Source organism: Egretta garzetta, unplaced genomic scaffold, assembly GCF_000687185.1.
Source record: "Egretta garzetta isolate BGI_Z169 unplaced genomic scaffold, ASM68718v1 scaffold615, whole genome shotgun sequence".
Lineage (NCBI taxonomy): Eukaryota > Metazoa > Chordata > Aves > Pelecaniformes > Ardeidae > Egretta > Egretta garzetta.
This window is the reverse complement of record NW_009259857.1, coordinates 1,574,496-1,587,656: the sequence shown is the minus strand read 5'-3', so window position 1 is coordinate 1,587,656 and position 13,161 is coordinate 1,574,496. Positions and strand designations below refer to the sequence as shown.

At 39.5% G+C, this 13,161-nt stretch overlaps 1 protein-coding gene across 7 annotated transcripts in view; it reads right to left on the bottom strand.

Moving 5' to 3' along the window:
• Positions 1–13,161, bottom strand: part of WDFY3 (WD repeat and FYVE domain containing 3) — a 141,774-nt gene that overhangs the window by 74,042 nt on the left and 54,571 nt on the right. For 6 of the 7 annotated variants that reach the window (XM_035895518.1, XM_035895519.1, XM_035895522.1 and 3 more), the window contains 5 exons: positions 12,083–12,540; positions 9,956–10,039; positions 4,100–4,277; positions 2,787–3,001; positions 962–1,074 (listed from right to left, as the gene is read on the bottom strand). In XM_035895518.1, the coding sequence (XP_035751411.1) occupies positions 962–1,074; positions 2,787–3,001; positions 4,100–4,277; positions 9,956–10,039; positions 12,083–12,540 (1,048 nt within the window). The remainder of the gene's footprint in view (positions 1–961; positions 1,075–2,786; positions 3,002–4,099; positions 4,278–9,955; positions 10,040–12,082; positions 12,541–13,161) is intronic. The other variant, XM_035895520.1, reaches the window with a different exon arrangement.

Here is a 13,161-nt window from a genome sequence, read left to right as displayed (position 1 = left end):
AATCCACCAGTTTCAGATATTCAGTGCAGTTTATCAGACTCATTCATTACATGGCTGAAAACCAGACGTAACTTTCCAGTATGATAATCAGAGCTGATGTGTAATTGCTGATAGGATATGAAGGATTCTATGAGATGGATGAACTTCCATGACAAGATACCACAAAAGTTATAATGAAAATTTGCACTGCATAAGCACATGTGTATCTATAATCTAGGAATATCCTATCAAAATACGCTGTGAATACCTTCCCACTGTGTTAATTCCAGGACTAAAACTGAAACTAAGTTGTCGTGGAGAGACCTCTCCTCTCTGAGTGCTGAACTTTAAATAATTAAATGTGGGTGTTTCAACTCCAAATTCTACCTCTTTTTATAAGAGAAACAATTATTAGATTGACATTCTGCCAGATTAGGTAAATTGTGCTTTTTTTTTTTTCCCCTTTTTAATTCTTTCTGTTTCTTTCTCATTACCAGTGATGCTAATGATGAGCCAGGTTCTTGAGTCTAGCTGAAATAAATGGAATTATGCTTAAGTGTAGGAATTTCACTTATTTTATCTGACAACTTACTGAACCCATGAGAGAGACCACATAGATTTAATGACATGTGATGTGCACATGAAAGTATCTGAGAAAAATATTTTTCCTCTTACTGTTAAATAACTACACGCTCAGGATCTGCTCAGGACTTAAAAGCAAACTACTATCATACTTAATAGTTACTGTTCCTAAAATAAAAAATTGTAATTATCTCACCGGATAAGTATTAAATACAAGTACTACATTCCCTCTGCTTTTAGAACTTTTTCCAGTCAAACTGTTCTGATGATTTCACATTCATACAAAGCTGGGGCAAAGTTAGGTTTTTCTGGATGCTTATCTACAAGTTTTCCATACGTATGCAATTGGGGGTGTCACCAAAACATTTTTTACGCAGATTTCCAGCACTTCAGCACCTACTTCTCATTTCCGGTTCAAAACTGAGTGAGCTGGGTTTGTGCACTCGGTACTGTTTCAACAGCTTTTTGTCCCAAGCTCCGCAATTCAAAGGATTTCCCAAGCGTAAAAATTCCCTGAGAAAGAGAATAAAAAATTTACAAATTATTTTGTCTCTTTATTTGCCTAGAATGGCACCAAATCCAATACCATTTTTATAAACACAGTAATTACTTGTAATAAACACAACTTTTAACTAAGAAAATAATCAAACTAATGCATAATTACAAGAAAGACATTTAGTCCATTCGAAGTTTTAAGTTTTGGACACATGCTCTCAAAAGTTGACATTATTTTAACTAATCAAACAATTTTGATAAAGCTCCCAATTCCTTTCTCTTAATTCCAAAGACTTGGTAGGAGGCTGCTATATCTTGTAGGAGAACACCAGGATGCTCGCTGATGCACATTCAGCAAGGTGAACTCATCTGGAAAGGCAGCCCACAGGCTGAAGTGAGTAAGTGACCTCAGCTTTGTTTTATCTGCGTGTCTGATTTGGCTGGGGGATACTTTGACAGCTATCGACATCTATATCTACAGATAACTATACTATCTATATCTACAGCTACCTATGCTATCAGTATCTATGCTTAGGGAAGCTCAAGTCCCAGCGATGTGACTACCAGCAAGCATGCTCCTTGCAGAATCATTTCTGATGCTGCTACATGCCACTGAAGTGAACCAACCAGCTGTCCTGGCTGCAGGTCAGCCAGTTGGTGATCTATAGGAGATAATACAATGAAGTTCCTTATTCCAGCTGAGATCACAAAAATCACACTATGGTTTGGATTGGCAGAGCTCTTTAAAGACCATCTAGTCTAACCCCTCTGCTGTGGGCTGGGACATCTTTCACTACTATCAGGTTGCTCAAAGTCCCATCCAACCTGACCTTGAACACTTCCAATGATGGGGCATCCACAACTTCTCTAGGCAACCTTTTCCAGTGTCATACCACCCTCACTTATGCCCAATCTAAATCCACCTTCTTTCAGTTTAAAACTCTTGCCCCTGGTCCTGTCACTACAGGCCCTGGTAAAAAGTCTCTCCATTGTTCTTATAAGCCCCCTTTTTATAATAAAAGCCACAAGAAGGTCTTCCCAGAATCTAACAAGCAATCCAAAGCATCATACAACTGCATGGGTACTTAGAGGGTTCAAAATATGCTCATAAACTTTTCAAGCTTGCTTTTCTAGTGCTAGCATAAATGTACAAACCTACTTGTATTAATATGCAAGATCAACTTTTTAAACCTGTGTCCCCCCAGATTTTTCCAGACACCTCTTGGTATCACATTCCTGCATTTCCTTCACACAAACTCAAGTGCTAAATAAAACTGCTGGCTTGAACGTTTTCCAATCTGAGGCACAGAAAAGCGAATCCATCCTCTTCTTTTAAAAGGAGCTTCTTTAAAAGCAGTGTTGCTTTTAAAACATCATGTTTCCTCTTCTGAAGGACTTAAGCAGGAACAGCTTTTTTGATAGCCTCTCAAGATTTGCAAATTTTTTTGCATTTAAATTCAGTACAATCTCTGTGAAAAACAGCAAACAGATTTCCCCACTCCACACTTCTCCCTCCTCCCCCACCGTCCAATTCCCAGCATCTCCAGGGTTACATGCTGATTAACAGAAGCAAGACAGTCTATTTGATGAGAAATAAAACGTGATCCCATGCGATCACTACCACACAAGGTCACTTATGCCCTCTACCAATCCGAGCCATTTACAGCCAGCTAGCGACAGCGCAGGCAGCAGGGCTCAGCTCAACCGGACTTGAACGCTATCTTCCTGACCTCAACACCATCGGCTGCAGCGCCTGGGAGGCCAGCCTTTCAAACATCCTTTGCAGTGGCGGATGCAGCGAGTGGTCCTCATCAGCCAGAGCAGCACTGCACCTTTGTAAAAGTCGTGCATGGAGCCCAGCTTCACACATGACTTGCTGGTTTCTCTCTGTGTGCACTAGAGATTGCAGGATATTGGCCACTGCCAGCTGGAGATCGAGCGCATGCTGAAAAAAAGAAGAGCACGCAGCTTGAGAAGACACAAACTGAGACAGCAAATAAAAGGAAGCCCTTATGCATAATAATGAAAAGGAAATTACCACTATCAATAAATACACAAAATGTCCTATACTGAAATATATGGGCATGTGTGTGTGTTGGGCGGTGTGTGCACTGGGGGTGGGGGTGAAAAGACACTTCCACCTCTTTATGGAAAAGGACAGTAATTTATACGAAGGATTACCATGACCATTATAAAGAAAAACAATTAAGGTAAGGATGGTTGAACTAACCTCTCCTTTTCACCAGGAGAAGCAAGTCAGTTTAGAAGTTCTACCTGCTTAGAGTGTACTAGGAACTTTTATATTTGTGACTGATAAGCTAACTCCTAGTAATTTATCATCATCATCTCTACAAAATTTAAGGTATACATAACATTTGCCAACGTAACTGCCAACTTAATGCCCTGAAGACAGAAAGTCGCCATGCTCACCACCAGTAGAGGACAAGAAAAAGGAATCAAGTCTAGTAAATCTTGTAAGCTTTTGGAACTTTTTTTTTTAAAAAAAAAATAAACAGTGTTCTTCAGGGAAGACATCTCAAACAAAAAATACTTAAGCAACTTCAAAATACATCCAACAAATCCTTTATATGCAAACCACCAGTACAGGTTTTAGTTTGGGAATTGTACAAAGCAGGCAGTACAATTTTCGAACTACAACATAACGCAGCTATTTCAAACAGCATGTATACACTGAGCTATACTGCCCAATCCCATGTCCTCCTCATACTACACATTAACACCTGGTACATCAGGGAAAACAAGAATTCATCACAATGCTTGGAAACTTATCTGATGGCCACCTCTGACATTTCTTTACATTTACATTGTTGCCAGGAATTTGATAGAGACAAACAAAACCAAGTCTATAAAAGAAAACAATTTGTATCAGACCTCTATGTCACCACAGTTATTCAACTCCATTAGTCTGTGAAATGTATTAGCTTCTCAGCATGAAATGAGAGGGCGTCATTGATTTTTCTATTTCCCATAGCCTTTTTCCCAGTCATTCTCAAAGCTTAAGACAGCAGAATTTTTTCCCTACCTCTGGGTGTGTAGCTGATCCAACAGAGGCCAGAAGATCCAGCATCGCGAGCATAGCACCAGGGTGGATAATGACTGCATCGGAGCTTTGTATGGATGTGGGTCCTGTTTGGAGTTTCACATCAGCTATGTTTTTCTGAGGGCAAACAGGAGGTGTTGAAACAGAATGATATGCGTGCCTGCAGGACAGAAAACATCCCACGGTTACAACACCCATCTATTATGAGCTTTGCATTTTTCAAACAGCTGTAAAGTTGAATTGGCCTATAGATGTTACTCCCCCCTCTCCCTTCTCTTCCTTCAGTTAGACAGACAAAGCGTTTTCCTCTTCTCAAACCTGCTGGACATGTTTCCCCAAAGACAACCTGGAAAGGTCTCAGTTTCTCGGCTCTGCTTGAACTTGGGAGCCTTTTCCCCATGTGTGATGCAGTTTGAAGAACTTTAGGGTTGCCTTTATCGCCTCCCTCTTTTCATTCTAGTTGCAGTGGCAGTACAAAGTGACAGCTGTATGCAAGCTACCACTGGACAAATTCAGCTTTGAATAAATTTCTCCACATTTGCTCCTCATTAACAACTGATTATAAAATGCACTATCACAAAACTCTCTGCAATCTCCAACTACCCTACAGGAACATAAAGGTGGTCTCTGTGTACACTCATGCCAGCAGTCCATATGCCCTCAGTATTTCCATCACTGCTACAGCAATTTAGATTTACATTAAGCTGCTTTAGTCTGATCCTGCGAAACGAGGTTCTGACACACTAACTTCGAAGCAGCCACTTGTGCTGAGAGCTGGAGACATGTTTCTCATTGAAACTCTTGGAGGTATCAGCTTGATGCCATTCTTCTTTCAGCACACGATTCAACACACAAACAGCATTAGAAGCTTACTGAACACATGCTTTCAAGATGGTACTCAGAAGCAAAAGATGTTCAAAAGGCTCATGCTCACCACTAAAAAAAAAAACCACAAAAAACCAACCTATATTCTCACAGTATTTATTATATATGCTTATTTGTAAGAAGAAAGAAAACAAACTCTATGTAACAGTTTTTCTTGAAGATCAAATATTGTGTGCCATTTTACAAGAAGTGAATCCAGCTATAAACAGGTCTCTTCCTATCAAATCAGTTGAGAGGCATTTCCTCTCCCCTGTTCTCAGCGACAGATATCTACCCACCCCTAATCCTAACAGAAATAACACTTGGAGACTCACTGTGCCTCACCCTCACTTCCTACTAGGAAATCTTTTCTCCTGGGAAAAGCAGGACATAGATGGGAGATGAGGAAGGCTGCAAGCGCAATTCTCTCCTAAACACTCTGAAGGTTGCACTCAAACACACACAGCCCAGCAAGAAACTTCATGTGTGGGAGAAGGCTGAGGCAATGGATTATTTAGCCTAAGACAGGACACCAGAAGTACAGCGCGATCTTCTATTGCTGGTTGGAAAATGAGTGGATAAACAGTGTTTCAACAAAGCATTCCTGTCAAAAAGGCTCATGGCAGATCAACAACAGCTTGGCATCTGGAACAATCCAAGAGCACTTTTTAAAAGAGAGGTTTTGAAGAAAGATTGAATTACTGATGTTTTACTCATTACTAATACAGCAAACGTGAGATAGTACTGCAATTCTATTGTAACCAACCACTAAGAAAAAAAATTTGCCCAAATAAATTTTTGTAGTGTTTTTACAAACTCTTTAACCATCAATTTCCTAATCTTCTCTAGCAGACTCACTGAAACATCTGGCAGGTAGAGGAAAGCTTCATTGTCTCTTTTACAATTAAATGGAATTAAGAACAACAGAACTGGTAATACTATCATAGAGAGATGTTATCTCAACCCTTTTCTCTGTCTTAATGCAGAGATTGAAACACAGGCAATTATTTCTCAGTCATCCTAATAGCACAGCTCTTCATCTGAAGAAAACTGCTACCTCTTTCCAATGTCACCTTGAACATCTCAACGCAAGTTTTACAGGATACAGTTTAAAAACTAAATATCCATTTGTATTTAAGAATGCTCTTCAGTCTAGTGAAACTCTGCTCCCCAAAACATTCTTGAAGATCAAGCTTCCGTCCACTTTCAAGCACAAATTTTACTTCTAAGCATCCTGATCACATTCACCTCATTAGGTAAACTGTGAGGTTATAACACAGTAATAACAGGAAGAGCCTAATAAAAACCCGAGCCATTGCTCAGTATGATTCACAAACAAGCACGTGATCCTGGCCTCAGGCGGCCTGGGCTTCGACGTTACATACCACAAGCTGAAAAGGGGATACAGTCAAGACTAGGCAATTTGCTTTTCTGACAGCAATCTAAGTACAAGTTATGTGCTTAAAGTGTGTACTACTGAAAGTTTTTCACATAATTTTAAAATACCTTCTATATTTAGTTTTTCCATATAAGGAGTACTTGTATCAAAACAACAGCAACAACAAAAAACCACAGTTCAAAAAGATTTCTCTAGGCAGGGAAAAGAAAATAGATACTACAAAATCTTGTCAATGTATTCATCGAATATCACTGGTTTACAGGTCAGTGCAGAACCTGCAATAAATTAATTTAGCCATGCTTATATATTCTTTATATAATCCCTTTAAAGGGAGAAGAAAGGAAGAAGTGGACAATGGAAAAAGGCAATATACCAAAGATGACACATAGATCTGTCTGATTTAACAAAAAAAAATTCAACCTTAACTTATATAATGAATTCTTAATGATAATTATAACACCATTTTCATCTGGAAAGAAATAAGTAAAATTTATTGTAGATAAACCCTCTGCATATCATTCCCCAAGAGTGATCACCGTGCAAACTTTGTAAAAACAATGGCTAAAAATATTTCAAAGCCAAAAGGTACATTCTACTCTCTACTTCACCCTGTCAGACCCAAAGCATCCTCTCAAAAAGTAAACAGAGAGAACGCCCTGCCAAGATAAGCTTTTTCTGCGAAAATTTACAGGAATCAAACAAATGGCAAAGCTGTAGTTCTTGATTCAAACTATACAGGAGGGGTGGAAGAACGACGCATTTCAGGTAACAGGGATGACAGCTGTGTACCACCATCCCAACGCATGGTCTGGAGGAGTCCTACCTACTCTGTTTACATAAAGGAGGACACTTGGTAGGGCACCACTCCTCAGGGCAATACAGCTTTGAGATGTGGCAGACATGCTTGAGAGAGAATATTAGCATATCTATGTATCCAGAACTGTTCTAGACCATGTGCATCAAAACCAGAACTGTACTATTTTTGTTTATAAGAATTATTTGTGTACATAGAGTCTGCTTGCTCTTTCAGCCAAACAGCACAGGGCTGTCCCTCAGGCACCAGTCTTACGAGTCAAAAGGCAGAAAAACAGGCCACAGCAACAAGGGAGATCCCAGGGAAGCAAAGTAAAGGAGACAGAAAACAGTAAGGGAAGAGCAAACGTTTCTCTCCGAAGAGTCAGCTTCAACAGAATCTGACTGTATCTGACATTTTAAAAGAGAAAACAAGAAAATGAAATAATATTGGACTACAAAACCCAAGTTGCTTATTTTTGAAAGTATGAAGATCCCAGCTACTGGCACTGAATTCACTAGGAATGATCAATACGATGCTGAACAACCGTGAGAAAAGAGACAGCTGCTCAAACAGACTCTCTGAAAAGCCTAGCCCGTCTTTTTTTTTTTTTTTCCCTTGAAAACATGCGTCTATAGAAAGAATCTGAAAAGTCACCCAGGCCAGCACAATCATTCTCTCTGTCCAGTTTTGCTTTGAGTCTTACAGAACTTGTTATCACCCAGAGGCCTTTTTTGTTTGTGAATATCCATGTCAAACACAATCCTTTACCTCAGCAAGTACCCACGTTACTACATCGGTGCTTACTTGAATTGCCCAAAGCATCCCCCAGGAATACTGACTTTTTAAACTATTCAATCTTTACCTCGCCTTATACCACACAGTTTTCAAATAACTCTTTGCATTTTCAGTACTACAAAAAACAAACAAACAAAGGAAGCCTAATTTATCTATTTATAGATACATATATTTATATTTTAATTATCAGGCTGCGTCAACTACCCATCTAGCACTCTTTTATTCATTACACCCTGGAATCAGCTGCTGTTTGGCAGACATTGTATGCATTCTGCTGCAAGCCTTTGCATACCTGTGCATTTGAGTAATTTAGCAAACCTGAGCAGTCATGCCGGTTACACCTGGGAGAACAGCAAGATGTAGTACAGCAAAGGGCAAACCATAACACTAGAGGTTAATATTGGGGCCAAAGCTGTAAAAAGCCTCCACAGGAAATGCTGTTTTCTTTCAAGTTTCTTCGAGTTTCTTCAGACTAAATGAGAGAAAGGGTGGATGTCACGAGGATGGAGCCAGACTCTTCTCACTGGTGCCCAGCGACAGGACAAGTGGCAACGGGCACAAACCAAAACATAAGAGGTTTCAGTTGCATATGCGGAAGAACTTCATCACTTTGAGGGTGACAGAGCACTGGAACAGGCTGCCCAGGGGGGTTGTGGAGTCTCCTTTTCTGGAGATATTCAAAGCCCATCTGGACGATGTCCTGTGCAACCTGCTCTAGGTGAACCTGCTTTAGCAGGGGGGTTGACTAGATGATCTCTTGAGGTCCCTTCCAACCCCTGCCATTCTGTGATTCTGTGTGAGTTTGGCAGCTAAGGTTTTTCTCTGTGAACTGAAACTGCTATGTTTGTCCCTAAATGCCTCAGTGTTAGAAAAGAAAGGAAATGGCAGTCTGAGAAGTTCTGGATTATTGGGAAAGTCCAAGCTAGACCCTGCAAAAATACCCAGGTATGACTTGGGTAAAGTCACTCAGCAAGACAGAAGGCTTCTCTTTACTAACCTGCTCAAATACAAACATCTCCTTCCAAAGCAGTTTCCAAAAGCAGCTTTGGTTGTTTCCCTTTGCAAAATATTTTACATTCCAAACATGAAACTTGATGGCGTATTTTAAGCCCAACACCAAGCAAGAATGACCGTATTTTCTACACATGGCACCTGCACTTGGATAACCCACCGTCTTTCAAATGTCTTTTTAGCCTTCAAAAGCACATCTCTGCCAAACCTGCATCTTCAGATGACAAATGACTGCCCCCTTCCCTGGGGGCTCCGGGAAAAATCTTTTCATCACTTCACAGGTCTGTAAGTCACACTGTTGTTGAATCAGTAAACGTTTGGGGTTTTTTTAAAAAAGAAAAAATAATCTACCAGACATTAAGATGTATAAGAAAAGACAGTAGCTTGGGGTGAGGGGCGGAATTGGGTGCTAGGATTTCTGAATTGTGCCATTTGTGCTTTCTTTCCAAACCTTTTAATTTAGCATGCCTCTACATCATTTGATAGTCAAGTACTGACAGGTTCATTCTTTATTTTTTTATTCTGTACAATTACTAATAAATGAGCATCTTAACAAGCTATCTGCCTTCCTACTGAAAGTACCTTTTCTTGAAAAATTAGTCAAGAAAAAAAGAAATCCTGGTGTATTAATTGATCTACTAGCACAGTCTGAACTTCTTTGAATTGTTCCTGAGAGTGTCATTTATACCTCCCTTAGATCGTTTCCTATACTAGACCTTATTTGTTTTTGAATCACGAACCTAACTTTAAGTGCCTCAGGAGTATGGAGACATCTCTGATTTCATACATTAGCATCACTACCTAGGATTCACTATGAATACCTTTACATTTATTTTATCCAGTAAACACACAAGTGAAAATGCACACCTCAGAAAAAAATAGCAACTTAGAGAAAAAAAACCCAAGAACTAAGAAACACAACAGTGAGAGAGAAATCAGAAGTGAGATCAACTTCTCTTTAAAGGGTCGGTACCTTTTCCTGGACAAAGCTGGCGTACCCCAGGGAGAGGGGAGAGAAGTCTCATTTGTCAGGCAAGGAGGTATCTGTTCTGCACGACTACAGACAAAACAGACAGGGGTAGGACAGAGAGGTTAGAGAAGAAACCAGAGTCTATAAGCCTGTTAGTTTTACAAAAGTGCCAATAAAATCGTTACTAGGATCCATTCTTCAGAAACAACACAGATGACAAAGGACGCTACTGAATGACACGCATCAGGTAAACACGCAGACATGCAAAGCGTGTACTTGTTTTATGGCACAACTCTGCAGTGCTTGTTCATTACTCCACAGAGGTTTACTGATATGACCATGCTAGCAAAACAGAACATCCTTCAATGTTAGACAGCAGAAATCGAGAGGAGGAAGTAAAGCCTGAGTAAATTAAGTATAACCAACATGGGTAAGAAATAAAAATCAATGTAAACTTTACAAAGAACAATGATCAGAAAATTCAAGCAGAGAGAATGCAGTCACTGAAGATGACAGGAAAAAAAAAAAAACCAACAAAACTTCATGAGATCATTTATTCAACACCACCATGGGATTTACTTACCCCATTGATTCCTCATATTCTACTGCTAGCCAGTGTTATAACTTCTACAGTACATGCCAACACATTCTTAATATACATTTTCGTCCCCCTATCCAAATGGTTTAATAATACTTTAAAATGAGATCAAGTAAATTGATTTCTGGACTTGGCTTTTGGTTCTTTGTTTTTATTTTGTTTTTTAAACAAGAAAAAAAGCATTAAGATTTGCTGTTTTGGAGGCAAAATTTTCATTAACAAAACCATGAAGTTTGTACTTTACTAGTCACCTACTTAAAGAAACCCTGACTGATTGGCAGCTCTACTAATATCTCAGCATACACAGCCACACCTTCAACACTTGGAAAATCAGACCCTGTGTTTGCATAACTAGGTGGCCTGTCGAAGAAAACGGTCACATGGATTAAATAGCTGGGGTGCAGCAGCTCCAAGGTCCTAGATACAAAGCTTACATCTGTGGTTTACTTTTTTGTACCTTAAACTATGGATGACAATTACTTTCAGACAAGCCAATCTTCAACACATATTTCAGTAAGTTTTGTTGTCATTTTGAATCAACTTCAAGTATAATTTAGCAATAATTTAAGTTCTAGTTGTTCAATTCTGGGAGTGTCTCCTAGTTAAACTTAAAAACCAGTAATCTACAGACTAGCTAGAACTTCAAAGAACATGCCAATCCATCTAAACCAAGATGTCTAGTCTAGATGTGTTTAGTCTGGAGAAAAGGAGGCTGAGGGGAGACCTTATCACTCTTTACAACTACCTGAAAGGAGGCTGTAGCAAGGCGGGTTTCCATCTCTTCTCCCAAGTAAAAAGCGATAGGACAAGAGGAAACGACCTCAAGTTGCACCAGGGGAGGCTTAGATTGGATATTAGGAAACACTTCTTCACCGAAAGGATTGTCAAGGATTGGAACGGGCTGCCCAGGGAAGTGGTTGAGTCACCATCCCTGAAAGTATTGAAAAGACGGGTAGATGTGGTGCTTAGGGACATCGTTAAGCGGTGGGCTTGTCAGTATCAGGTTTACGGTTGGACTTGATGATCTTAAAGGTCTTTTCCAACCTAAACAATTCTACGATTCTAAAGTCATCGTGATATTATCTAATTATTTAAAGTCCCATACTGAAGGCCATGTGAACTTATGGTGTGACGTTCAAGAACCGATTTTTCATTTGGCTTCGTAAAAGCGTAAAAATCTAGTAGATCTGTATGATAAAGCAACCAGACAGTCTGCCTATCAACTAATAGGGTTGCTTCAACACATCAAATATAACCATAAACTGACATCTCTGTCTTAATTGCTGCCATGACAAAAACATTCAACATCAGAGAGAATGCTGCATACCCTGGAGAACACCAGCAAGCTAAGTCAATATTTGGTCAGATGTTATCACCTTATATTCCTCTCACTGGAGTGAAGGAACAAAGAAATAGATTAAAATGGAAATACAAAAGCTTGCAATGAACATATTTCAAAAAAAACTATTTTGAGGAACGCTGGGGGGGGGCGGGGGAAGAGTTAAAGGGGAAAAAAAAAGCAAAGTTCATACCTGTCAAAAGAATCTGTTGCTACCTTGTAGAGGTAAATAAAAAGTTTGCTGCAGTGTCTTAGCGTAGGTGACACAGAATCCAGGGATATTAGGTCATCCTCCAAAAGTCTTTGAAATAGTTGTGTATTTGAAGGGAAGACATTCAAGGGACTTATTTTTCTTAAGTCTGAGAAGCAGCCAAGTAATCGAACAGCATCTGCCAGTTTTTCATACTGGATCTCTGTTTTGAAGAAGTAAGAGTTGGCTGGCTCGTAGCGCATTGCTGCAGTCAATGTGCAGAACACAGTGTGAAGCAGTTCAAACACTTGATTCTGGTTTACTTTCTCCCAGCCATTCTTAGGCGGCGAGCACAAAGATCGTTCCATAGCAACGAGTAAAGATGTGACATACACAAATCCACCAACTTTTCTAAAAACAGTTCTTGTGCGGTGACTTTCTCTAAGCACTGAGAGTAGGGCCTATGGACAAAACAATCAAAATAAAGAAGAAAAAAAAGCAGCAGCATTATAAACAGCTTAAAAAAAGGTAGAAACATTTTTGTCTGATATGCTAGCAAAATCCTCAAGTTATTTATCAGAATTTGGTAATGCCTGAAGTCTCCAAAGATCAGCTTTGTACTGCAAGATTCCTCATATCCTCAAGAGCTTAAAAAAGAAGAAGAGTGTAGGAAAAACGTAAAGCATTGCCTCTAATTTAGAAGTAAAAAAATAAGAAGATAAATTAACCTGCCAACAGAAAAAACTTGACCAAGCATAGAATGGAACCCAAAATCCTAAGTAATTCCCTTAGTGATAAGGAAGAGAATATAGCTATCAGAAAGGAATCTACTCTGCCATCATACTTCACAAACAATTTCAAACAAGAGTGGGCAAATGACTGCCTATAGCAATGAGAAATCTAAACCTGGAGGATCCTAACATCGGTCTCCCAGAAATCTACACTGCATAAGCACCTGGCAGCAACGACGCCACAACAGCCGTGAAAGATAACAATGGCAGCAAAGAATTAGCCAAAAAAATCCGCTTAGTTTTAGCCTTCCTCTACAATGAAATCCATAAGCCTCTGAATTGAGTGAAACT